Raw genomic sequence first — 24,540 nt, forward strand, 5'->3', positions numbered from 1 at the left:
TCCCCTGTGAAATTCCATTCAGGTTTGGCTGAGATACTCACTAAGGCTATATCTACATTGCATAGTTAAGTCGATGTAAGTTATAGTAATGCAGCCTTATAGAGAGTTTGTTCCTCCCAATCCTATGCACGTTTCCAGATCCTAACTACTGGGGAGACTTAGTGGACCCTGCCTCAAGAATTTTTCAATTGTCCACAGCCAGTTGACTGAATGGTGAGATTCAAGCTATAAAGGATCTGGTTGCAATGGTCTCTTCAATTCTGATTGCCTCTGGTTCTGTCTGCAGCCCATCGCATATTACCTGATACATTTGCTGAGGAAGAAGAGGAATTGTTTTCTCTCCTGGAACAACAACAGATGGATTCAGAACTGGAGCCAGAGTTGCCTCCTGATGAAAAAAACTTGGGCATTATTTCTGCTTTATCTTTTCAAAGGATGCATTACAATTCTGACAGTTGGTGGATCGAATGGCATCTACTTTGAACTTACCTTCTGTTGCTTTAGAAGAAACATCACATCCAGTATTTGACATCTTAGGAGATTGTTGAAGAAGTAGAACTCTTTATCTTTTACCTGTTTGGGATGGACTTTTGCAACATGCTAAAGCAGTTTGCACTTCTCCTTCTTCCTGCCTTCATCTCTAAGAAAATAGAAAAACTGTATCAGCTCTCCCATGAAGTGTTATCATATTTTCATACTGCTCCATCTCATTCTTTGGTGGTTGCAGCAGTAAGTAATAGATCTAGATATGGTCAAACCCATTCTACTCCAGCTGATAGATAAGGGGAGAAGCTGGATTCCCATTGGAGGAATACTTTCTCTTTTTTGTCATGGGATATTAAAGCAGCCAGTTACTAGCTGTATTGTCCTGATACCAGTTTCATCTGTGGTGGGGGGAAGGGGATGGGAAAATGGCTACATTTGTTCAAGACTTATAGGATGGTCAGAGGAGACTTGCCAATTCAGTCCTCACAGAAGGTCAGAACATGGCAAAATATGACCTTGGGGCTTCTTTTGATGCTTCTGACTCAATGGCCAGGGCATCTGTTGTCATCCTTAGAAGACATGCATGATTAAGATCTTCTTTGTTGGCTGTGAATGCTAGGTTTTAAGCTGAGGAGCTCTGTTTTCAGGGCAATGGTTTGGTTAGTAACAAAACAGATGATTTTTCTGAGAAATTAAAGGGGACCAGATCTACAGCTTTATAATTTGATTTATATTTTTCTTCTAAAATGAGATGACTTACTTCTTCTTTTTGCTACCAGAGGCAATTTTATCCACTAAATTGTATTTCTTGGCTCATAGTTGGCAGCAACTACAACACCAACAGTCAACTTATTCTCAGTATCAATATTTGTAGCAGACTGAATTCCAAACAATCTGTGTTCTCATCTTCTTCTTTGAATACATGGCTTCAAATTTGACGTGACTCCAGAGTTTTGGACCAGCTTGCAAAATTCCTCTCTATCTGTTGTTTGGAGATAGGCTTCCCTATTTTGTCAGCCATCTTGTAACATCAGACAAATGGATCCTAGAAATGATGGAAACGTGTGATACAATACAGTTCCAAACACTACTTCCTACTCTTCCCATTTCAGGGAACAATCTCATGAATGTGTTCTTCTGTCATAAGGCCAGAAATTACTTCTAAAAGGGGCTCTAAAGGAAGTTCCTGAAGATTTATGGGGTCAAGACTTTTATTAAAGATATATCTTGAAGTAGAAAAAATATGGGAAGTTGGGGGTTCCATCCAATTTTAGATTTAGGAAGTTGAAGATGTTTATCTGGAAGTTTCAGTTTTAAATATTAATTCTAGCCTCCATCATTCCCTCATCACAAGCATGGATTGGTTCTCAACTCTTGATTTAAAGGATACATATTTCTACTTAGCCAAATCATCCAAAGTACCTGTTTTCATGGTGGGATAGAGACATTTTCAATACAAGTGCCTACTATTTGGGCTTTCTACAGCACAAAGTGTCTTTACAAAGTGCCTTTCTGTGGTAGTGGCACATCTCAGAAAACACAGTATTGTTGTTTACCCGTACTTAGACAACTGGCTGCTGAAGTCAACCTCACATGAGGATATGTTGACTCCCATTCAGTTTATGACTTCCCTTCTAATAGATGTAGGACTTCTTCTAAATGTCAAGTAATCAAATATCTGCCCAATTTAGAGAATCCTCTTTATAGGATTGGTACTGGACTTAGAAGCAGAAAGGGATTTCCTTCCAGAGGAAAGATTTCTGAACACAGTGTGATGTATTTTGGAGATTAATCCTTATTAAACCCATAAATTAATATTATTTTCCGATCTAATGGGTCTCATGGGAGTGAATTTATCACTCCGTTTCCTCATCTCAGAAGGAGGCCAATGCTACTTTGGTTGGTTTAACATTGGTTGGCTCAACCCTAACCTGGATAATCTTCACATGCTAATCAGCATACTACAGAACATTGTAGAATCTGTGATTTGGTGGACAAACAGAGCCAACATTCTGAGAAGAATTTTGTCCCCTCATGATTGGTCACAATAATAAGTGCATTGAACAACTCTCCTGGGGCCTCTGTCAGTTCAGTGTCACTGGATTATTGTGATGCGTCACTGGATCATAATGCATATGCACAAGGAGGCTGGATTAAGGTTGCTTGAGAACTCTAGTTTGTATGTGTGTAATCTCCTCCTAGGTTTTTTTGAAAAGCAAACTGAAGTAATAGACATTCCTTCACGTGGTACCACATTGACTTCCTCCTGTGGTTAATCAGCAGGGTGGAACCTTGAGATCCATCGCACAGACCTCTCTGCTGCTTGAGCTGAGAGTAAGTAATAGCAGTGGTAGGTTATCATCCTGTATGTGGAACAGTACAGGAGGTATGGGACACTTTCCCTTTGGGTTTCACAGATATTTGCTGACAGCAGAATGATGCTTAGGAATCTTTGGCTGCAAGCTCTGGTGCACTATGCCCTTTAATGGGCATAGGCTTTTCTACGTATTCCCCCTAAGAATGACTCCTCCTGCCCTGTCACTTCCAACCTGCCTCTCTCCCAGTTCAGCATCACATAAGTAGACAGTAGCAGAGACAAAACTGAGTTTTCCCGTGAGAGATTCACCTTTAATTATATGATCACATGCTATTTTTTCCACAAACCCTTGCCTCATTCAGTGCACAGGATGGACTTGCTCTGGAGATGAATCAGGGTTGTGTAGTAAAGGAAGCCATTGTCTGCAGGACCCCTGTTTCATCTGATGAAAAAGTTGGAAGGTGTGTACTGGATGAGGCAGGGGATTGCAGGAAGAGAAAGGATTGTCTCATGATTAAGGCGATTAAGTGCTGTCCTAGACAATTGGATTCTATTTCTGCCTCTTCCCCAGTGTCTGTATGTGATGCTAGGCAAATTACTTAAACCAGATTTTTCACAGGTGTTCATTAAATGTGTGTAAATGTGTGTTCCTTGTTTTCTGGGTTCCTAACTTGATACTTTGGGGTCTGATTTACAGGGCCAGCTCCAGGCACCAGCTTAGCAAGCAGGTGCTTGGGGCAGCCACTCCAGAACAGGGTGGCACATTCAGGTATTCGGCAGCAATTCGCAGAGGGTCCCTCGCTCCTGCTCAGAGTGAAGGACCAGCTGCCGAATTGCTGCAGATCGTGATCGCTGCTCTTTTTTTTTTTTTTTTTTTGCTGCTTGGGGCAGCAAAACCCCTGGAGCCGGCCCTGGTGGTGAACACTCATTGCTGCAGCTGAAGTCAATGACAGTTCTGCTTTCAACATATAAAGTGCTATACAATGCTAAGCACTCTGAAAAATATCAACTCCTAGGCATCTCAGATTGGCCACTCAAAATTAATGGATACTTTTGACTTAATCTCTGTGCCTCAGTTCCCCGTCTTTAAAATGTGGATAGTATTCCCTAACATCACAGGGTTATTGTAAAAATAAGTTTATTAATCTTTGTGAAGCACTTAGATACTATTGTGATGAACACCATAGAGAAGTCCATGAGGAATTTAATTACTCTTTCTTCAGGGCAGACTTTGAATATTGTGCAGTAAATGAGGGCTGGGGCCCCACGTAGAACAATGGGGATTTCACTTACACCAGTATAAATAAGGAGTAATATCAGTGAATTCCATGGAGTTACAACATTGTATAGGTTTCTGTAAGGGTGATGAGAATCAGAAGCACTGTACTTCTGTACAGTAATACTGAACTACTCCATATGTAATCAGTTCTACAGGTAAGCTGTTTAGTTCATAAAATGAGTCTTGGTCTTCTTCATTATATTATTTTATCTTATTCTCTTTACAAGTAATGAAGTATGTTAGGTTACATTTGGGTTAAGTAAAGACCTCCAAAAAGTATTGTGTAGTTTTATGACTATGAAAATGCAAAAATCTTTCTTGTTTCCCAGTTAAAAAATAAATTAACTATGTCACTCTGGATAATAATAATAATAAAATTATATATATAAATGAAGATTAAAGAAAGTCATAGCTACTAGTACTATCTTACTATAATTACCTGTTAAATATCAAACCTAATCCCATGTGTATCACTGGCTATCTTTTTTGTAAGACATCTCTTTGCCTTTTGGCCACTTTACATCCTTTATCCTTCAGAGTGTTGTTTGTAACCTACTTGCATTCAACAGGCATATCCTAATGTATGTGTATATAATTTATGTGACCGATCTTCAGCAGGTGTAAACTCTCATAGCTCTGCTGACATCAATTCTGTGGATCTCACTTTTGTGGTTTTTTGAGGAGAATCTGGATGATTTCAACACATGGTTAAATTAAAACATTGTGAACAGTTCCACTGAAGTCAGTAAAACTTCTTTGTATAAATTTATAGGATTGGTTCCATACCTACCTATTCCTGTGAAAAAATAGTATGTGATAATGTTATTAAAGACTATATCATAATGCATTCAAGCAAGGGAGGTGATTTAAGCATTAGCAACCTCAATTCTATTTTTTCCTAGTTTGAGTGATTTGGCTTTTTAACATTCTCTGAAGGTAGTTATATCTGTGTAAATTAAAAACATAAATAAATTTGTATTGGTTTGTAAAGAACAACATATAAGTGGGATGATATGAAGAACATGGGGAGACGTATAGTAGATATTGCCAGTACTGATTAATCCATTAGTTTGTAGTATACATAGTATCAATATAGTTTCTTAAAATAAAAACAAAATGTTCAGAGTTGTGTTTAGTACTTCACCTTTTTGAGATTGTTTTAAAGAAAAATATAAAATGTAAATTTTAAACAACATGAAGTTAATAGAAGCTTTATTGTCAATGGCATGGGTACATGTATTGTATAGATTGATGTTAGTGATTAAAATACACACAATTTTCGGATTTTGAGGAGAGAGTAGTAGAACTGATCATTACTGAAATAATGCTGATTGAGGTTTGACTTTAGTTTGCTAATAACTGAAGTGTTTGATCAGCAGTTTATTTTTAGACAAAAGACAACTTCAGGGTGGAGTTAATGTTTAGTTTATGCATCAGTAAATTTCACAGTAAAGCACACTAGGGATGCTTGCAGTTGGCCGTCAAGAGAGAGGGACTCCATTTTCAAACACATGATTAGCCTGAGCCTTGAGGAGAAACACTGTTGGAAAGGAGTGGAGAAACAAGAAAAGGGTGGGAGAAACAGGGATGATTGGGGAAGAGAGAGTACTTTGAAAATTGAGAGCCAAAGAGAGAAAACAATGAGTGTGTTGAGGAGGAAGATAGAAAAGAAAGATTCAAGAATGGAGGTTGGAGGGAGATAGGAGAAGACAGAATGTACGGGAAGGGATTGAAGAACATAGGGGACAAGAGGACATGTTAGTTAACAGAGGAAACATGATAGGGGAAATAGGAAGAAGAAAAAATCTGATGGAGAATAAAAGAGGGAGAAAAAAGAAATGGTGTGAGAGAAGTAAAGGAGAGAAAAGGAAATAGGAAATGTGGGGAAGGAAGAACAAGCAAGAAAACATGATTTATGGTCATTAAAACATATATTTTAAAAAGTATTCATAGTCTGTTTTATTGTAAATGACCAATGAGGAATACAAATTGATAGAAAATTATTGTAAATTTCTGTAAATATGGCCTGTTGGCTTCAACCAAGTTGTCAGTATGGCTGTCAGTTTTGTAAAGATTGTGCAATTGGAGATTAAATAAAATAAATCAATAGGGATTTCCCAGAAGTTTGGTTTGGAGCTACCCTTCTGCTGCAACACTACAACGGTTAGGTCGATTGAGGCACTTGAGCTAACCATTCTTCCACTGAAATAGGAGGGACTGCTGGGGGGGCATTTTCAGGAAGGAATCTTTGTCTCTGGAATGCATTTTATCTCTGCACCCAGGATCTGATAGCACTTAATTCCTTTGACTTTTAGGGAACTCTGAAAGATCTATCTCATGTCCAAAGCTTTTCCTAGGTATTATATGAATGACTGAGGAATTAAAAATATTACACCTCAGAGGCAGGGAGGGTTTTGTCATTAAACAATCACTCTATAAGATTTTATTCTTGTTGTTACATACTTTTCATATATACATCATTCTATAAGTGGCTAGAGCAGAGCACAGATTATTTTTTCTGAAATAAAATAATATTTCTTTTTCCATTTTATCCCTATAGCAGCATTAAAAGTTAAAAATCCATAATTGTTCATTCAGAGAATATAATGTAATTTGGGGTTAGAATTTAATCTAGTAGAGTTTCTGAGCGATAAGGAAAATAAAATTATCTTAATTAATATTTACTGCATTGTTTATATTCTCCACTGGTGCCTGTGTTGTCAAATAAGCAGTGGCCCATGTCTTTCTATTACTTTTTAGGAAAGTCATCATCTGGAATGAGATGAGAAACAGAAACTATATCTGTGGGAATAATATTTCCACTTGTTCAAAGTCTTTGACAATATACTATATAGTGAACCAAAATCCATATTTTAAATAACTCTTTTTAAGTTTTGAACAGTGGAATGTAATTTAGTAATATTCAGTTGCATTTATATGACCTCTTTCATCTGGGAATCTCAAAACACTTTACGAACATTCATTAACTTGGCCTGCATCTTCCTGAATCTAAATGAGAAGGAGCTCCTGACAGAATGATCTCAGGGAGCAGTCTTCAATTTTGAAACTTACTCCCCACCTTGATTAGCAAGAAATCAGATTTGTTAGCCTTCCAGGCATGCTGCAGAATCTGTTCTGTCTCCTTTTTGATAAGAGCAGCTAAGGTAGATATTTTTATGCTGTGTTTTTTATTTTATGCAATAGGCACGCAAAGCACCATGCAGGCAACTGTAATTGCATTTTAAAACTTTTGTAGTAATAAATAAATGATAAGTGAAACCTCACAACACCCTTGTAAATTACTGTAGATAAGTAGTATTATTTCTGTTTTATGATACTGGTAAACTGAGGTACAGATGATTTGTCCAAAGACACACAGTGAGTCAGTGTAGAGCCTGTGTTAATCCCCTACTCAACACACCAGGCAACACTCCCTCCTCATTCTTTATTCAAATAATATGTTCTAACTTCTAACTGAGGTCTCCCAATTAGCTTTGCTTTCCTTAATGTCTACTAATATTCTCTGTCTTGGTCTCCTTTCCCTCAGTTATTATTAAAATACAGGTTGGTTGAATATATAAATAAATCTACATCTGATTGCCATCTAAATGCTTTTATTATGTATTTCTGTACTTCAGGTAATTGTCAAGTCTGGACCAGGCACTTTTCTTAGCCTGGCTGTATATAATGGTTATATCTTTTGGTCAGACTGGGTGAGACGATCTATTCTTCGCTCCAATAAATATACAGGAGGAGATACAAAAGTTCTTCGATCTGATATACCACATCAGCCAATGGGCATCATTGCTGTTGCCAATGATACTAACAATTGTAAGTTACAAAACAAAATATAATGGGTTCTTTATTATATATAGTTGCTTTCAGAAATTTAAATTAGCTTTCATCAAATTATATGTTATGGCATTTCATAACCTCTTCTTTTCATTATGTGGAATATTAACTAAAAGATAGAGAACACTCCTTTTCCAAAGAAATTAAACTTTATTGGAATACTGTGTGTATTTTTCTGGCTTGAGCATTCAGAAATGGAAAAGTTCTTAGTAGATTCTTTGTAAATATTTGTCATTTTTGGATATTGCATTTAATCATTTTACACCTCTGCTAAAAGTAGCTCCATCTTATTTAATACAGTAACCTCTCTGGCATTATGGCATTCCTACCTAACTGGTATATGTAGAGACTTTTATTTGAAATCTGTCAATGTATCAGTGACCCATAACACATTTACCAAGAGACTGAACTGCATTGAAGTCTGATCTTTCAAATAATACTAAACATTGAAGCAGATACCACAAAGTTAATAGAAGATGGCCTGTTTTTATTAACTTGATAATACAAAAGTTCTTTATTTTTCAGGTGAACTGTCTCCCTGTGCACAAATGAATGGAGGCTGTCATGACTTGTGCCTTTTGACTCCTGATGGTCGAGTGAACTGTTCATGTAGGGGGGATCGAATGCTGATAGATGACAACAGATGTGTGAGTAAGTAATGTTAGTCGATGTTGTGATCCCCCATGGTGTGGTCCCATCAGATCTCACAAACAAAATTGGTTTGAGCCAACTCGTTACTTGGATTTGAGACCTCTACAGCTTATATTTATTGTCGGAAGTAATGTTGGTGCTTCAGTAAGTGACATCTTTTGAATGTACAACTAAAGTTTTGACATTTCTATCCAATAAAGATCCCATGCAACATTTTGTAAGAGTAAGGATGTTAACCTTAGTGTCCTGGCCAAATTCTAGCTTGACTAATTATAGTCTATTTCAATTCCCTGGTGTATTTTTTTTTCTTCCGTTGGACACAGTATTCGCTTCCTATCCTAAAGTGTGTAGCGTTATAATTGTCAGATTCCAACATGCACGGGTGTTGCTTAAATTATTATTGAATATAATTGTATATAAATTTGTATACATAAGTTTGTACTGTGTTCAGGACCCTTTAGGATGAAAGGTGTAATAAATCAGTTATTCCAAAGCCATTGTCCACAGACATCTTTCTAGTAATCTACTGGACACCCCATGACACAAAATAGTGTGAGGAAGAGGAGAGAGAGCTAAACTTTTTATAAAGTAGTTGAAGAATCACTGGAGATCCATTGTGGATATTATTGGCCATGTTGTATCTGGTGCTGAATTGGTGTGCATGTGAGGAGAAGTAGCTGCTAGTGCAGGGGTTAGCAACCTTTCAGAAGTGGTGTCACTGTAATTTAAGGTTTCACGTGCCAATAATACATTTTAACATTTTTAGAGGGGCTCTTTCTATTAGTCTATAATATATAACTAAGCTATTGTTGTATGTAAAGTAAATAAGGTTTTTAAAATGTTTAAGAAGCTTCATTTAAAATTAAATTAAAATGCAGAGCCCCCAGGACCAGTGGCCAGGACACGAGCAGTGTGAGTGCCACTGCAAATCAGCTCACAAGCTGCCTTTGGCATGTGTGCCGTAGGTTGCCTACCCCTGTACTGTGATTTGAAAGGATGCAGCATGTGAACCCTGCATGTGCACCTTTTGCATTATTCTGGTTCTGATGTTTGATTTTGAGAGTGGATAGTATAATTGTCTTGCCTTTACCCTGCCCACACACCTAATGTTCTTGGTCTTGTGTAGGCTGGGAGAGGGGACATCTTACTTCCCTGCCTAGGGGACTAGTCACATTCAGAATGCCTCCGCCCCCTCTTCCACCCAACCCCATCAGCAAGCAAAACTGGCCTGATTTGCAGGGCCACACAGAATGGGGGACAAGTGGGGCAATTTGCCCCAGGCCTTGCAGGGGCCTACACGAAAATATAGTATTCTATAGTATTGCAACTTTTTTTTATGGAAGGGGACCCCAAAATTGCTTTGTCCCAGGCCCCCTGAATCCTCTGGGTGGCCCTGCTGATTTGGAGTGGAGCACATGCCACTCCTTATGTCTGAATTAGCCAGAAATCCTCCAACTGGCCCCACTGTAATTTGATTCCTTTGTCATGGTTACCTGGTTAGCAGCCCCTCTCAAGTCTCTTTGGGTATGTCTACACTACGGGATTATTCTGATTTTACGTAAACCGGTTTTGTAAAACAGATTGTATAAAGTCGAGTGCACGTGGCAACACTAAGCACATTAATTCGGTGGTGTGCATCCATGTACCGAGGCTAGTGTCGATTTCCAGAGCTTTGCACTGTGGGTAGCTATCCCATAGTTCCTGCAGTCTCCCCTGCCCATTGGAATTCTGGGTTGAGATCCGAATGCATGGTGCAAAAACAGTGTCGCAGGTGATTCTGGGTAAATGTCGTCACTCCATCCTTCCTCCATGAAAGCAATGGCAGAAAAACATTTCGTGCCCTTTTTCCCTGAATTGCCCTGGCAGACTCCATAGCATGGCAACCATGGAGCCTGTTTTGCCTTTTGTCACTGTCACTGTATGTGTACTGGATGCTACTGACAGAGGCGGTATTGCAGTGCTACACAGCAGCATTCATTTGCCTTTGCAAGGTAGCAGAGATGGTTACCATCCCTACTGCACCATCTGCCATTGTAAATTGGCGATGAGATGACAGTTATCAATCATTTTGGACCGTCTGCTGCTGTCATGGGTGCTCCTGGCTGGCCTCGCTGAGGTCGGCCGGGGGCGCATGGACAAAAATGGGAACGACTCCCCGGATCATTCCCTTCTTTATGTTTTGTCTAAAAATAGAGTCAGTCCTGCCTAGAATATGGGGCAAGTGTACTAGAGAACCAGAGAGCACAGCCGCTCCGTGTCAGAGCCCCAGAGATCCCACAGAAATGATGAGCTGCATGCCATTCTAGGGGGTACCCCTGCAACGACCCCACCCATTGCTTCCCTCCACCCCCAACCCTCCTGGGCTACCATGGCAGTGTCTCTCCATTTGTGTGATGATGTAATAAAGAATGCAAGAATAAGAAACACTGATTTTTTAGCGAGATAAAATGAGGGGTAGGCAGCCTCCAGCTGCTATGATAGTCCAGGGAGTACAGAATCTTTTCTTTAGACATGAAAGGGTGCAGGGGGGGCTGATGGAGCTCAGACTTCAGCTGCTATGATGAGGATGGTTACCTAGCATTTTGCACCATCTGCCAGGAATGACAGGGAGTCATTCCCATTTTTACCCAGGTGCCCCCGGCCGACCTCACCGAGGCCAGCCAGGATCACTCATGGGATGATGATGGTTTTCCACCATTTTGTACCGTCTGCCATCAGGAAAGGAAGGGGAGGGGATGCTGCTGTTCAGCGCCGCAGCACCGCGTCTACCAGCAGCATGCAGTAGACATATGGTGACATTGAAAAAGCAAGAAACAATTTTTTTCCTTTTTCTTTCACAGAGGGGGAGACGTGGTAAATTGACGAGCTATAACCTGAACTACCCCGGACAATGTTTTTGACCCTACAGGCATTGGGAGCTCATCCAAGAATGCAAATACTTTTCGGGGACTGTGGGATAGCTGGAGTTCTCAGTCTCCCCTCCCTCTCTCCATGAGCGTCCATTTGATTCTTTGGCTTTCCATTACGGTTGTCACGCAGTACTGTGCTGAGTCCCTGCTGTGGCCTCTGTCTATCATAGCCTGGAGTTTTTTTCAAATGCTTTGTCATTTCGTCTTCTGGAACGGAGCTCTGATAGAACAGATTCGTCTCCCCATACAGCGATCAGATCCAGTATCTCCCGTACGGTCCATGCTGGAGCTCTTTTTGGATTTGGGACTGCATTGCCACCTGTGCTGATCAGAGCTCCACGCTGGCCAAACAGGAAATGAAATTCAAAAGTTCGCGGGGCTTTTCCTGTCTACCTGGCCCGTGCATCCGAGTTCAGATTGTTTTCCAGAGTGGTCACAATGGTGCACTGTGGGATACCGCCCGGAGGCCAATACCATCGATTTGCGGCCACACTAATCCTAATCCGACATGGCAATACCAATTTCAGCGCTACTCCTCTTATTGGGGAGGAGTACAGAAACCGGTTTAAAGAGCCCTTTATATTGATATTAAGGGCCTCTTTGTGTGGACGGGTGCAGGGTTAAATCGGTTTAACGCTGCTAAATTCAGTATAAACGCGTAGTGTAGAACATGCCTTTGCATGCACTCCTCTTCCCCACCACCCCAGGTATTAGGATTTGAGCCTTTGACCACACAGATCTCTTAAAACGAAGTATTGATGAATCTTAACAATAGGAATGCAGTACAGCAGTAAAGAAAAAAGATTTTAAAACTATAAAACAATCCATGTTCACTTCTATCTTTCCTAATGCTTATCATCCCCCTGAAGTGTAGGAAGGCCCAACTGCTTCAGATCTCTCCACAGGACCTGTATCTGCATCAGCCTGTGCCTCATGAACAGCCCCTGACAACTGCCCTCTCCTTAGAGAACTACTTTAACTGTTACTGTACTTTTGTTCTTTAGACTCTCAGCCTTGGCAAAACAACTGGCCAGTGCCTAGAATTAGCTTTACATCTAATAGCTCAGGTGTTGTCCCTTAACCTCTTGATCTCTTTAACAGGAGGTGTTTTATCTGGATCAACTGTGTTGTCTTTTTGTTAACAGCCTGTTATTACAATAAGGCAATATATGCATGCAGTAAACATTCCAGTAACCCAATATAGCCATACAGTACCTATCTCAATAACCTATCTCAGTCCCATACAGTATTAATAAATTATTGCAGATCAGCCCTACATCCTCCGCATCCTTTCCCCCGATACCCAGCACATGCACGTGGTACATTGTGGTTTAAAGCAGGTCCTTTATATTTTATTATTAAAAGGTCCTTAAAATAACATAGAAGTCCTTTTTGCTTGTATTTAAATATGTAGTAGGATGGAAATGAAAACTTTTCTTTCATAACAGAGTAGATACAGTTGATCTAAAGAAAAGTTGCACTGGTAAAGTAATATACCATTAATGTGCATTAGATTTGAAGGCGTTTCTGCAAAATCCCTTCCAACTGGCTATATAATTGAGATATAATGAGTTGTACAGATGATGTTTAGTGGTAACAAAGATGTTAATTAAACCTGTAACACTGTTACAGAGCAGCAGATTTTAGTCTAGCTGTGAAATCAATGCCAATAGTGATCAATTGAGATTGTATTTGCAATATTTCCAGAAAATGTTATTTAAGACTTTAGTAACTAAGTAAAGAAGCATATGTCCTGTGTAGCCCTAAAAGCACTGGTAATGACCTACAGTTCAGATCTGAGAGAGAGAGAATGGGTCTTACAGCTGGTTTGCAATAAGTTCCACAATATAATTAAGTCTGTAGCATGGTATGGCATTTATATGTCCCCAAAGCATTACAATCCTCAATTGCCACAGCTTCAATATATTCCTTGTGCCTCCTCATGCAAGGTCCTCAAGTTATGTGAAAAATAAGCAATCTTAACTTTAGGTTTACAAAAACATTGTAGTGTCATTGTATGAGTCGCTATGTTTCCATCTAGAATACTGTGTGAACAGCTGGTCACCCCATATCATAAAATGTATTGCAGAGTTAGAGGGCGTTCAGAGAAGGGTAATGAGAACGATCACTGGAAAATCTCTCATATGAAGACAGACTGAAAATATTGGGATTGTGTAACTTAGAAAGGAGACAGATAAGAGGGGACATGATACAAGTATTTAAAGAAGAGAGACCAGGAGCTTCTATTCCTTCTCTCTCTCACACATACACACTCACAAAATACAAGAACAAAGGGACAGTCCTTTACATTGAAATGTAGCTAATTCAAAACTGATAAAGGAAATACTTTTTCACATAGTGCATAATTAGATTGTGAAACTTATTCCACAAGATACTGATGTCAAGAATTTAGTAAGATTCAAAGGAAAAATGAGTGTTTATATGGATAACAAGAATTTCCAGAGTTGTTTTAGATACTGAAAAAAAAAATTGGAATGGATAAAATCCTAATACTTCAGGGTTTAGTGATGGACAAACTTTTTGGCCTGAGGGCCACATCTGGGTATGAAAATTGTATGTCAGGCCAAGAATGCTCATGAAATTGGGGGTTGGGGTGCAGGAGGGCGCCGGCTGGGGGTACGGGCTCTGGAGTGTGGACAGAAATGAAGCGTTCAGGATGTGGAAAGGGGCTGGAAGTGGAGCAGAAGAGTTTGGGGTCTGGGAGGGGGCTCCAGGCTGAAGTAGGGGGATGGGATGTGAGAAGGGGTACGGTGTCTGGGCTGGGGGTGCAGGTTCCATAGTGGGGCCATAAATTAGGGGTTCAGGGTGCAAGATGGGGCTCCAGGCTGGGGCAGGAGGTTGTTGCACGGGAGGAGGTCATGGGTGCAGGCTCCGGGCAGTGCTTACCTCAAGCAGCTCTTGGAAGCAGTGGCATGTCCCCCCTCCAGCTCCTACGCGCCACACGCTGCTCCTGTCCGCAGGTACCACCTCTGCAGCTCCCACTGGCCACGGTTTCCAGCAAATGGGAGCTGCAGAGTGGGCACTTGAACAGCTCCCTGGCTGCCCTACACATAGGAGCTGGAGGGGGGACATGCTGCTGCTTCTGGGAGCTGTGCTGAGTGGCTGGAGCTCAAGGGCCTAATTAAAAGGTTTGATGGGCCAGATGTGGCCCTCAGCCTGTAGTTTGCCCACCCCTGGTTTAACCCAGTCACTAGCTATTAGCAATTAGGATGAGATTTTAAATTGGGAGATTATACAGCATCTGCTTACTGTGTATTTCCTGCACCGTCCACTGAACACTGTCAGAAACAGGATAATAGATTAGAATCACAGAACTGGAAGGGACCTTAAGAGGTCATCTAATCCAGTCCTTTGCTCTCATGGCAGGACTAAATATCTAGACCATTCCTGTTTGTCTAACCTGCTCTTAAAAATCTCCAGTGATGGAGATTCACAACCTCCCTAGGCAATTTATTCCAGTGCTTAACTACCCTGACAGTTAAGAAGTTTTTCCAAATGTCCAACCTAAACCTCCCTTGCTGCAAATTAAGGCCATTGCTTCTTGTCCTATCCTCAGAGGTTAAGAAAAACAATTTTTCTTCCTCCTCCTTGTAACATTTTACATACTTGAAAACTGTTATCTTTTCCCCTCTCAGTCTTCTCTTTTCCAGACTAAACAAACCTAACTTGTTAAATCTTTCCTCATAGGTCATGTTTTCTAGAGCTTTAGTCATTTGTGTTGCTCTTCTCTGGACTTTCCCCAAATTGTCCACATCTTCCTGAAATGTGGTGCCCAGAACTGGACACAGTACTCCAGTTGAGGCCTAAGCAGAGCAGAGTAGAGCCCAAGAATTACTTCTCATGTCTTGCTTACAATACTCCTGCTAATACATCCTAGAATGATGTTTGCTTTTTTTGCAACAGCGTTACACTGTTGACTCATTTATCTTGTGGTCCACTAAGACCCCCATCCTATTTACTTCAGACTATTTCTCCAATTTGTCCAGATCATTTTAAATTTTAGTCCCCCAAAAGCACTTGCAACCCCTCCCCACTTGGTATCATCCACAGCCTTTATAAGTGTACTCTGTATGTCATTATCTAAATGGGAAAAGTGGGGAAACTACGGCTTGTGGGCCACATCCGGCCTGCAGGACCGCCTGCCCAGACCTTGAGCTCCCAGTCAGGGAGGCTAGTCCCTGGCCCCTCCCCTGCTGCCTCCCTTCCCCGTGACCATGCCATTGTGCGGGCAGGGCTCTGGACAGCAGAGCGGCACACTCCTGTCACGCAGAGTGGCAGCATGTCTAGCTCTAGCTCCGGCTGGGTGCCATGGCTGCCAGACACGCTGCTCTGAGCAGCATGGTAAGGAGGCTAGGGGGTTGGATAAGGGGTGGGGGATTCTGGGGGGCAGTCAGGGGACAGAGAGCATTTGGAGGGGGCGGAGCTTCTGGGGCATAGGTGGTCAGGGGCCAGGAACAGGGTGGATTAGATAAGCGTGAGAGTCTCTGGGGGCCTGTCGGGGCGTGGGGGTATGGATAGGGATCAGGAGATGGGGATTGGGGGGGTTGGATAGGCGTGGGAGTCCCAGGGGGGCCTGTCGGGGTAGGGGTGTGGATAGGGGTCAGGGCAGTCAGGGGACAGGGAGCGGTGTCCAGAGGGGGCAGTTAGCGGTGGGGGGGGTCCCAAGAGGGGGCAGAGGACAAGGAGCAGGTGGTTGGATGGGTCAGAGGTTCTGAGGGGGGCAAGAAGTAGGAGGGGGTGGATAGGGGGTGGGGGCCAGGCTGTTTGGGGAGTCACAGCCTTCCCTTCCCAGCCCTCCACACAGTTTTGCAACCTCAATGTGGCCCTTGGGCCAAAAAGTTTCCCCACCCCGATCTAAATCATTGATGAAGATATTGAACAGAACTGGATAGGCCCTGAGTCTGATTCAGCGTGGTAATTCCCAGGATCCTAAATAATAATAATTATTTGTTTCTAAACAATAAGAAATGGGGGAAGAAAGGTATAGGAAGTGTTTTAAGATGCACATAACTAATCTTTGGCGAAGTCATGAATTTTTCAACTTGGATGTCCGATATACCTGTAAGGTTTTTTTGATGTTGTTTCTGATTGAAACTGCCATCCTGAATAGTCCAGATTTTATCCTGATCCAGAATTCATGTTTCCTTCATAATTATCTTCACATTGGAGCTAAATAGAAATATTGTTTCAAATGAGACTGGTTTAGCTTCTATAGAGATCTGTTCCTTCTAGAATGAGCAATGGGACTGATACTGAAAACAACCAGAACTATAGCAGTAGGAAAACCACTTCACCCCACTCCTTTCCCTCTTCAAAATATGCTTTTTGTACTTTACCTCCCAGGATTAATAAAATCATTCAGCAATAGTTCAGTCATTTAGACCAACACCTATAAAATAAGTGTGCTATAATGACGTTCAAAAGCCATTACATTATTTTTTTTAAATACTGAATACCATCCTAACTGCAGTTGCGAATTAATCTAATGATAATAAATATATGTGGGAGAAAGCAGAATTTGAGAGGTTACACATACATACACGTTTTCCTTTGAAATAATAAGTACATTATTGCCTCTGGAAAACAGATTAAAACACGTGCACGCTTCACATTTCTGTAGTTGATTTGTGGCAGATATAGATGTACTCTGTATGGTATAAACAACTGATTTTCTGCAAAGATTTTGCAGGCCATCACTTCACTTCAACTGCAGAAGTAGTACATTGACTGCCTGACCACTGCAGAGTATGTTTGTTTACAGACTAAACATTTGCGTAATGCCATAAATTCACGTTGGGAGTGTTAGTTGCAGCATCTGGTGAATAGTGATAAAGGTGTTTTTCTCTAGTTTTTGGCTGTGCTCAACTGAAGAGATCTTGAATTATTAATAATACTCAGTAGGCACAAAGCATTTTAACACTTCCATTAAGAAATTAATGTGCATCATGTGATATTTCATGGAGGGCTGGTGCGGGAAAGGAGAGAGGACAACTGAGCCAAAACCAGAAGTTATAAAAATAATTAGAAATCTCAACAAAATCAGTGCCTCTAATTTGCCTAGATGCATATCCATACATTTGGGAAACTATCACAGTCTTCTGTTAGTTTCACCTCATCTGGAACTAATTAAAATTATTTGTTTTTATTTGGTTAGCACTAGCACTGTCCTCATTACTGTGTCATACCCTAAAAGAAAGACAACCTCTGTCTGTAATGGGACCAGCACCTCACGTGAGTGCCCCTGCCAGCTGGGTGTGTCTGCACCTGCAGTCTCTCAGCTTTGCTCTGTTTGCTGTGACCCCTGTTGATAGTTAAAATTCTCAAGCAGGTTTTCAGTGATTCAGACCTCCAACTGAGTCACATACAGTCTGTAGGTGTACAAACAAAACAGACCCCTTCCAGGGCACAAGTCCAACAGGGCCTCTCATGGTGCCCTCTGTAATGCCCTGATCCATTAGCCTCAGGGGCTATTTTCCAAACTGTCTCTCAGCCCCTCCTGGGCTAGCTTCCAATGGTACTGCTTTATTACGGAGCAGTGCCCCAGGGCCACTCGCTGGTGATTCTTCACTTTGTAGTGTTCCTTTGTAGTGTTCCTTCCTGACTCCAGATCTCCAGTTCAGTTTAATCCTCTTTGGGAGATAACACAGTTCAATTAAATGCTGACCCTCTTCAGGATCTTCTTCCCCCTTCCCTGGGCTTACATAAGAACATAAAAATAGCCATACTGGGTCAGACCAAAGGTCCATCCAGCCCAGTATCCTGTCTGCCAACAGTGGCCAATGTCAGGTGCCCCAGAGGGAGTGAACCTAACAGGTAATGATCAAGTGACCTCTCTCCTGCTATCCATCTCCACCCTCTGACAAACAGAGGCTAGGGACACAATTCCTTACCCATCCTGGCTAATAGCCATTAATTGACTTAACCTCCATGAATTTATCCAGTTCTCTTTTAAACCATCTTATAGTCCTAGCCTTCAGAACCTCCACAGGCAAGGAGTTTCACAGGTTGTGAAGAAAAACTTCCTTTTATTTGTTTTAAACCTGCTGCCCATTAATTACATTTGGTGGCCCCTAGTTCTTATACTATGGGAACAAGTAAATAACTTTTCCTTATTCACTTTCTTCACACCACTCATGATTTTATATACCTCTATCATATCCCCCTTAGTCTCCTCTTTTCTAAGCTGAGGAGTCCTAGCCTCTTTAATCTCTCCTCTTAGGGGACCCATTCCAAACCCCTAATCATTTTAGTTGCCCACCCAGTGCTTTGGGTCCCAACCCTGAGACCCTATAAGTAGCAGCCATGGGCTGCTTCTTTTTTGCTATTTGCTGCTGTGTTTCCGTGGGGCACTTCCCTTCTTAGCCCTAGCACTTTCAGCTTCACCCTTATCGCAGGGCTGAAGTCTTGCTTGAGTCCCAATCATCAGCCAGGAACACCTTCCTTGCTCCTCTGGCTCCAGCAAACAACTGCTCTGTCCAGGTAGTGCAAGCCCTGCACCTAGCCAGGAGCACTGTCCTTGCTCCTCAGGGTCCAGCCAGTGACTAATCTGCTCTGTCCAACAGCTCCTTTTATATGAGCCAGCTGGGCTCTGATTGGCTGCTCCCTGCAGCCTCTCTCTGATTGGCTGTTTCCTCACAGCCTCTCTAGGCAGCCTGGAGGACACACCACTACTGCTCTTTCCTAGAGCTGGGTATGGTAGGACTGCCAGTTTTACAGCAGGGGGCCTCAAAGGGCCAGATACACCTCATTACAATGTCCAGTAAGCTTACAATCTAAAAGATAGACACAACAGGTATGTTTACATTTAATTTTGTAGGTTATATTTTAAAAATTAAGCAGCTGTAGGATGGTTAGGTAGCAAGTCCAGTCTGAAAGATCAGTGATTCTAGTTGTACACCTTTCTATTCACAGTCTTAAAAAAACACGAAGTAATTTGCTTTTGAACTGTATATTGCTTAATTTTGTTGTGCAATGCAAACTATTAAAAATGCTTTTAACACTTGTATTTTGTTTGTGTGTGTTTAGCTAAAAACTCCACATGTAACATTTACTCTGAGTTTGAATGTGGAAATGGTGAATGCATTGACTACCAACTAACCTGTGATGGCGTTGCTCATTGTAAGGACAAATCGGATGAAAAACTATTTTATTGCGGTAAGTGTTCTCAAACGTTGTTGCTTCAGTTTCTTAATTTGGCTTCATAATTATTAAATGCAATGTCTTTCAATTGTTTTTATATTGATTGGCTTATATTTAATACAATGAATCCCAAGGTATGTTATGTCATCCATTTCTAGTCTTAAAACAAAAAGAAAAAGAAAACCACCTAGCTACTTACCTAAATCTGAAAATCTTCCCCTACTTATTCTCAGCCTTACTATGGTGATATAGATTTATCTTTCACTTTTAAATACAATTCTATTAAAATTGTCAGTGATTTAAAATAGGAATATGGAAGTATTATAAAGTACAAAGATAAGTGTAGAGTATAACAAAAATCTCCCCACTACAGTTCTCTGAAAAGTCATTGAGTCCAGCCCCCTGCCTTCACTAGCAGGACCAAGTACTGATTTTTTTGCCCCAGATCCCTAATTGGCCCCCTAAAGGATTGAACTTACAACCCTGGGTTTAATAGGTCAATGCTCAAACCGTTGAGCTATCCCTCCCCAGCCACAAATCTTTATTATTCTTTTTTCTGTAAGTAGTGGTATTACAATATTTGGTTTATGTGTTCGTCCATCAACTTCTTTCAGTTGGACAATAAATTATTAGTTTCACATATTTTTTTCTAACTTACCATAAACATTTCTGAAGGAAATATCTCTGGGATATTTGCTTGCTTGTTTAAATAAAATATTTATTTGTGTAAAATTTCTATATACAATCTCTGTTACATTTACTTTACCAGAAAACAGAAGCTGTCGGAGAGGTTTTAGGCCTTGTTACAATCACCGTTGTATTTCAAACAACAAAATGTGTGATGGCACAAATGACTGTGGTGACAACTCTGATGAATTGGACTGTAAAGGTAAATGCCAGCTGCTTCTATCTATCTATATCTAGAATGTATGTGTATTTTTGGGTGGAATTATACTCTTTATTTGTTTTTATTTGTGTGTTTTGGCTCTAAACTAAATGTCTGTGCATGAACTAGACTGAGAGAGAGATCAGAAGAAACATTACAATGCTTGCTGACGCCTATGAAATAATCCTGGGTAAATGTAGGTGAAGATCCATTCCTTCCTTCTCTCCCCTACCTCCTCACAAGAGACCCAGATGCTGTTCCACAGTGATGGCTCCTGTATAAATCATATTAGATGAGAAGAAGTGATGTTAAGAGTGGAACTCAGCCAAAAAATTGACATAGGAGAGAGCCCTAAGTTTAACCAAGGTTATATCCTAGAGTGTCTAGGTTTGCAAGTACAATTGTGTTTACTTGAACTAATTGGGAATCACTTAACTAGCATTACACCATGACCAAAACCTCTAATCCGATCATAGTGTAAGTCACTATTATTAGGGTTGAATAGATAGTGACTAAAAGCCCCACCTGCTTATGGGATGGGGCTTTGTGGCAGTGGGAATGTCCAGAAAAAATTGTGGCAGTGATTTTCTGTGCAGCAATGTGTGTTGTGGCATGTTCATTATACAGGGCGTCGGTATGTCATGTTCTCTATTCTGAATCTGGGCAGCTTTGCTAGATGAAGAGAAAAGATAATGCTGCTGGTTTCACTAGCCATATTCAGTGTTAGTTCTTCCCAGCCATGTTGCAGTTTGGCTCTGTGCAAAGCTTATTGGAAAAAAATACTTTTAAATACATATGCTGTAAATATTGTAATGTCCTTTTACAGATGTTAGTGAATATAAAGTAGTTGATAACCAACACAAATCCTGAGTTATGTTTCAAAAGAGATATAATTATGACAAAATCTCTAGCTGGAACCATCAGAGCAAAACCTTTTAGATATTAGTTATGCATTAATTTGCATATTTTTGTAATCACTTACATGAATGTCAATTCAGAAAAAAGGAAGGAAGAAATGGTGTATGTGTGGGGCAGGGGAGAAAGGCACAGAGAAGGGGGCAGGGAGTGATAAAATGTGGTACTGCAGAAAAGGATGGGGAAGCAATGAAGCAAAGAGGGAGAAATTATTCATTGTAGGACAGAGAGGCCAGAACTCAGTTCATCCTGTGGAAGGAGGTAAGCAGTTCAGAGGTTTGATTAACTGGGGCCAGTGCTTCTCGCCTTCAGCAAGGGAGGAAGGGCCCTCATACTTTTCTATGTGTCTCCCCTCCATCCTCCTGTGTCTCCCGTACTGACTCCTTGCTTCTCCTCTTTCCCTGCTCCCTAACTCCCTGTAACAGGACAGCACCCATCTCTTGCAAGTGCCCACTTCTGGTCGAGTGGGTTTGCAATCTTTCAGTTCTAGTGACCCCTCTTTTCAGGCAGTTTTTCAGTGACTCAGCCCTCTGGCTGAGTCTCACAAACTGTTATGTGAATCAGAACACATCCTTTCTGGGGTCTATCATCTTTAACTTGTCCCTGCACAGGTATGGGGCTGTATCACCAGGGCTTCCTCCCTGGAGACACTGTCTTCTTGCAGCCGTCCCTGGGCTCAGTCCTTACTTTGTCCCAGTAGCCAGTCAGGAGGTCCTTTGTTCCCCTGGTCCCTGCTCACAGCTGTGTTGGACTCAGTCCCAGCAGCCAGTCAGAAGCTCCTTCTTCGCTCCCTTGGTCCCTGCCAGCAGACTGTCCTGGACTCAGTCCCAGCAGCAAACCAGGAATTCCTCTTAGCTCCCCTGGTCCCTGCTCACACTGAGCTGTCCATGGTCCTGCTGCTCTTTCAGCCAGCTAGGAACACAAGTTTCTCTTCTCCAGCTCCAGGCAGCAACTGACTGCTGTTGTGTTCTGCAGCTCCTCTTATATGACCCTACTGAACCCTGAATGCCTGCTCCCTGCAGCCTCTCTCATTGGCTGCTTCCCCACAACCACTCTAGTCCGCTTGGAAGATTCTCTTCTTGTCCTTTCCTGTAACAGGGTGTGGCAGGACCATGAGGCCTCCAGCTGTGTGACTCTGGGTCTACTCCACCCTGTCGCACCTCCCTCCCCCTCCATCCTCAGTGTTTCGCTCTGTGCCCTGCAAACTGCCTTTAGGCTAGGGGGAGTTACAGCTATGGTAGGGATCTCTTCTAGCCCTCCCTCTCAGGCTTGGGTCAAGGAAAGGGGCAGCTGTTGAGCACCTCTCGCCCCATGCCTGGACTTGCAGGAGCAGAGGGTGGAGGGGGAAGAAGAGATAACAAACTTTTTGCTAAAGGAAGGAGGTAGGGAAGAGGGAATATAAAAAAAACACAGACTCTGATTTATCCTTGCCCTTCTCCTCCTGTGAATAACGTGCTGGTTTGGAGGGGAGAATGCAAGGAGCAGATTGATACAGTTTTCACTTGATGGAGGCGAGAGCAGAACTGGACCTAAGCTGCAGGTATCTTTCTCTGCATGCCTACTCCTCCATCTTGTGAAAATGGTATGGGCCCAGCAGCTCCTCTCCTCACTCCTACCTTGTTTTGACTCTCCTGTCTGCTCCTGAAAGGGAGTGCTGTGTCTGTCCGAGGCAACAGCTCTGATTAGCTGGTCTGGCTCAGAGAATGGGAAAAGGAAGCCAGTCAAGTAGGGATTTCCATATGGGCCAAAAGGTTTCCCCTCATATCTCTAGAAAGTCTTAAATCTGATAGTCTGTGGAAAAAACCATAGGTTTGGTGGGTCTGAGACCAAGGAACACGATATTCCAAACATATCAAAATTAGTGGTTTACGTCTTCCTCTAGATTTGTCATATTAATGGAAGGAGGGCTTTCTGAACCCTTTTTTCTCTCCCATTGTCTGGATTACTGTTAGTGGGTGGTGTATAGGAGGGTGGGAGGAATTAACCCATCTATCAAAGGGCTTCCATCCATCCATCCATCTAGACATAGATAGGCCATTTTAAAAAAAAAAGCTTCTTGTTGTAGCAGACTTAATAAAGTTCAAATAAATAAAAAAGCTTCTGTTTATATAGGTGAGACATGCAGAGTTTAATGTTGCTTTCATTGGTAACAACAGAGTAGGACTGTGGAACCCATAGGCTGAAGGCGTGGTGTTTTTTGTTTGTTTGTTTTTTAATATATTATTTTCTGTGGGTCTCTTGCACCCTCTCTGAAGTTGTGAGGGTGAGGAGAATGCTGACACCCTGACAGAGCTGGTCTCTAGGGTCAGGAAAGTGAGCACCTTGTATGGTCTTCCCAAATTCTCTCCAACCCAGTGCAGAAATGCACTGTTCAGCTGCAGAAAAGCCCTTGGTGTACATGCAGGATTTATCTCTTAGTGAGCAGTCTTTTAAAACATTTTAGTAAACCTATAGCAAGCTGAAATAAAATAACTGAAGACATTTTCAAAGGTAACAAATGAATGTGCTGTTTCTTTTTTCATTTCTTTTTTCTCCTATCAAGATTCATTCACAAATAAATTAATGGCTTATTTGAATAATAAGTACTGGTTTCTAGTCTTTCACTTCATCTCAAGCTTAATGGATGAATGGCAGCAAGATACTGAATATTTCCAAATGAATCTAACGGGTTTGTTCACCAGAGATTAAATCTAATGACCAAACTGCTTCCCGTGGTTTTTGACAAGACTCCTTATTAATGTTGAATGACTTCTAGAGTTTCACAATTCTGGTTTGGTGCAAAGTTCAGACGTGTATCTGAAGTGTATTAAAATTGCTATGCCTTTAATGAGCTACCTATCCCAGGCTTTCCTCTTCTCTCCCCACCACCATTGTAATGGGGAGACTTCTCCCTCCCATTTAGTGGTAGCAGCAGCAGTCTTTATAGAAGGATTGATACTTCAGGAGGATGAAGGCTTTATACCCTGTCTCTAGAAACAGATGCAGATATTAGACTAATTTCTGTGCACATTGAACTTCATGTCTCTGAGGCGTGGTCTGGACACAACGTTGCATTGGTTTAACTCAAGTTGTGATTTTAAACTGA

At 41.5% G+C, this 24,540-nt stretch overlaps 1 protein-coding gene across 5 annotated transcripts in view; it reads left to right on the forward strand.

Annotated features, from left to right (window-relative positions):
* The window catches only part of LRP1B (LDL receptor related protein 1B), a 1,302,041-nt gene that overhangs the window by 993,357 nt on the left and 284,144 nt on the right, over positions 1-24,540 (forward strand). For all 5 annotated transcript variants that reach the window (XM_050969143.1, XM_050969139.1, XM_050969140.1 and 2 more), the window contains 4 exons: positions 7,721-7,913; positions 8,460-8,585; positions 19,541-19,669; positions 20,424-20,543. In XM_050969143.1, coding sequence (XP_050825100.1) covers positions 7,721-7,913; positions 8,460-8,585; positions 19,541-19,669; positions 20,424-20,543 — 568 coding nt within the window. The remainder of the gene's footprint in view (positions 1-7,720; positions 7,914-8,459; positions 8,586-19,540; positions 19,670-20,423; positions 20,544-24,540) is intronic.

Source organism: Gopherus flavomarginatus, chromosome 10 (genome assembly GCF_025201925.1).
Source record: "Gopherus flavomarginatus isolate rGopFla2 chromosome 10, rGopFla2.mat.asm, whole genome shotgun sequence".
In the NCBI taxonomy this organism is placed as follows: domain Eukaryota; kingdom Metazoa; phylum Chordata; order Testudines; family Testudinidae; genus Gopherus; species Gopherus flavomarginatus.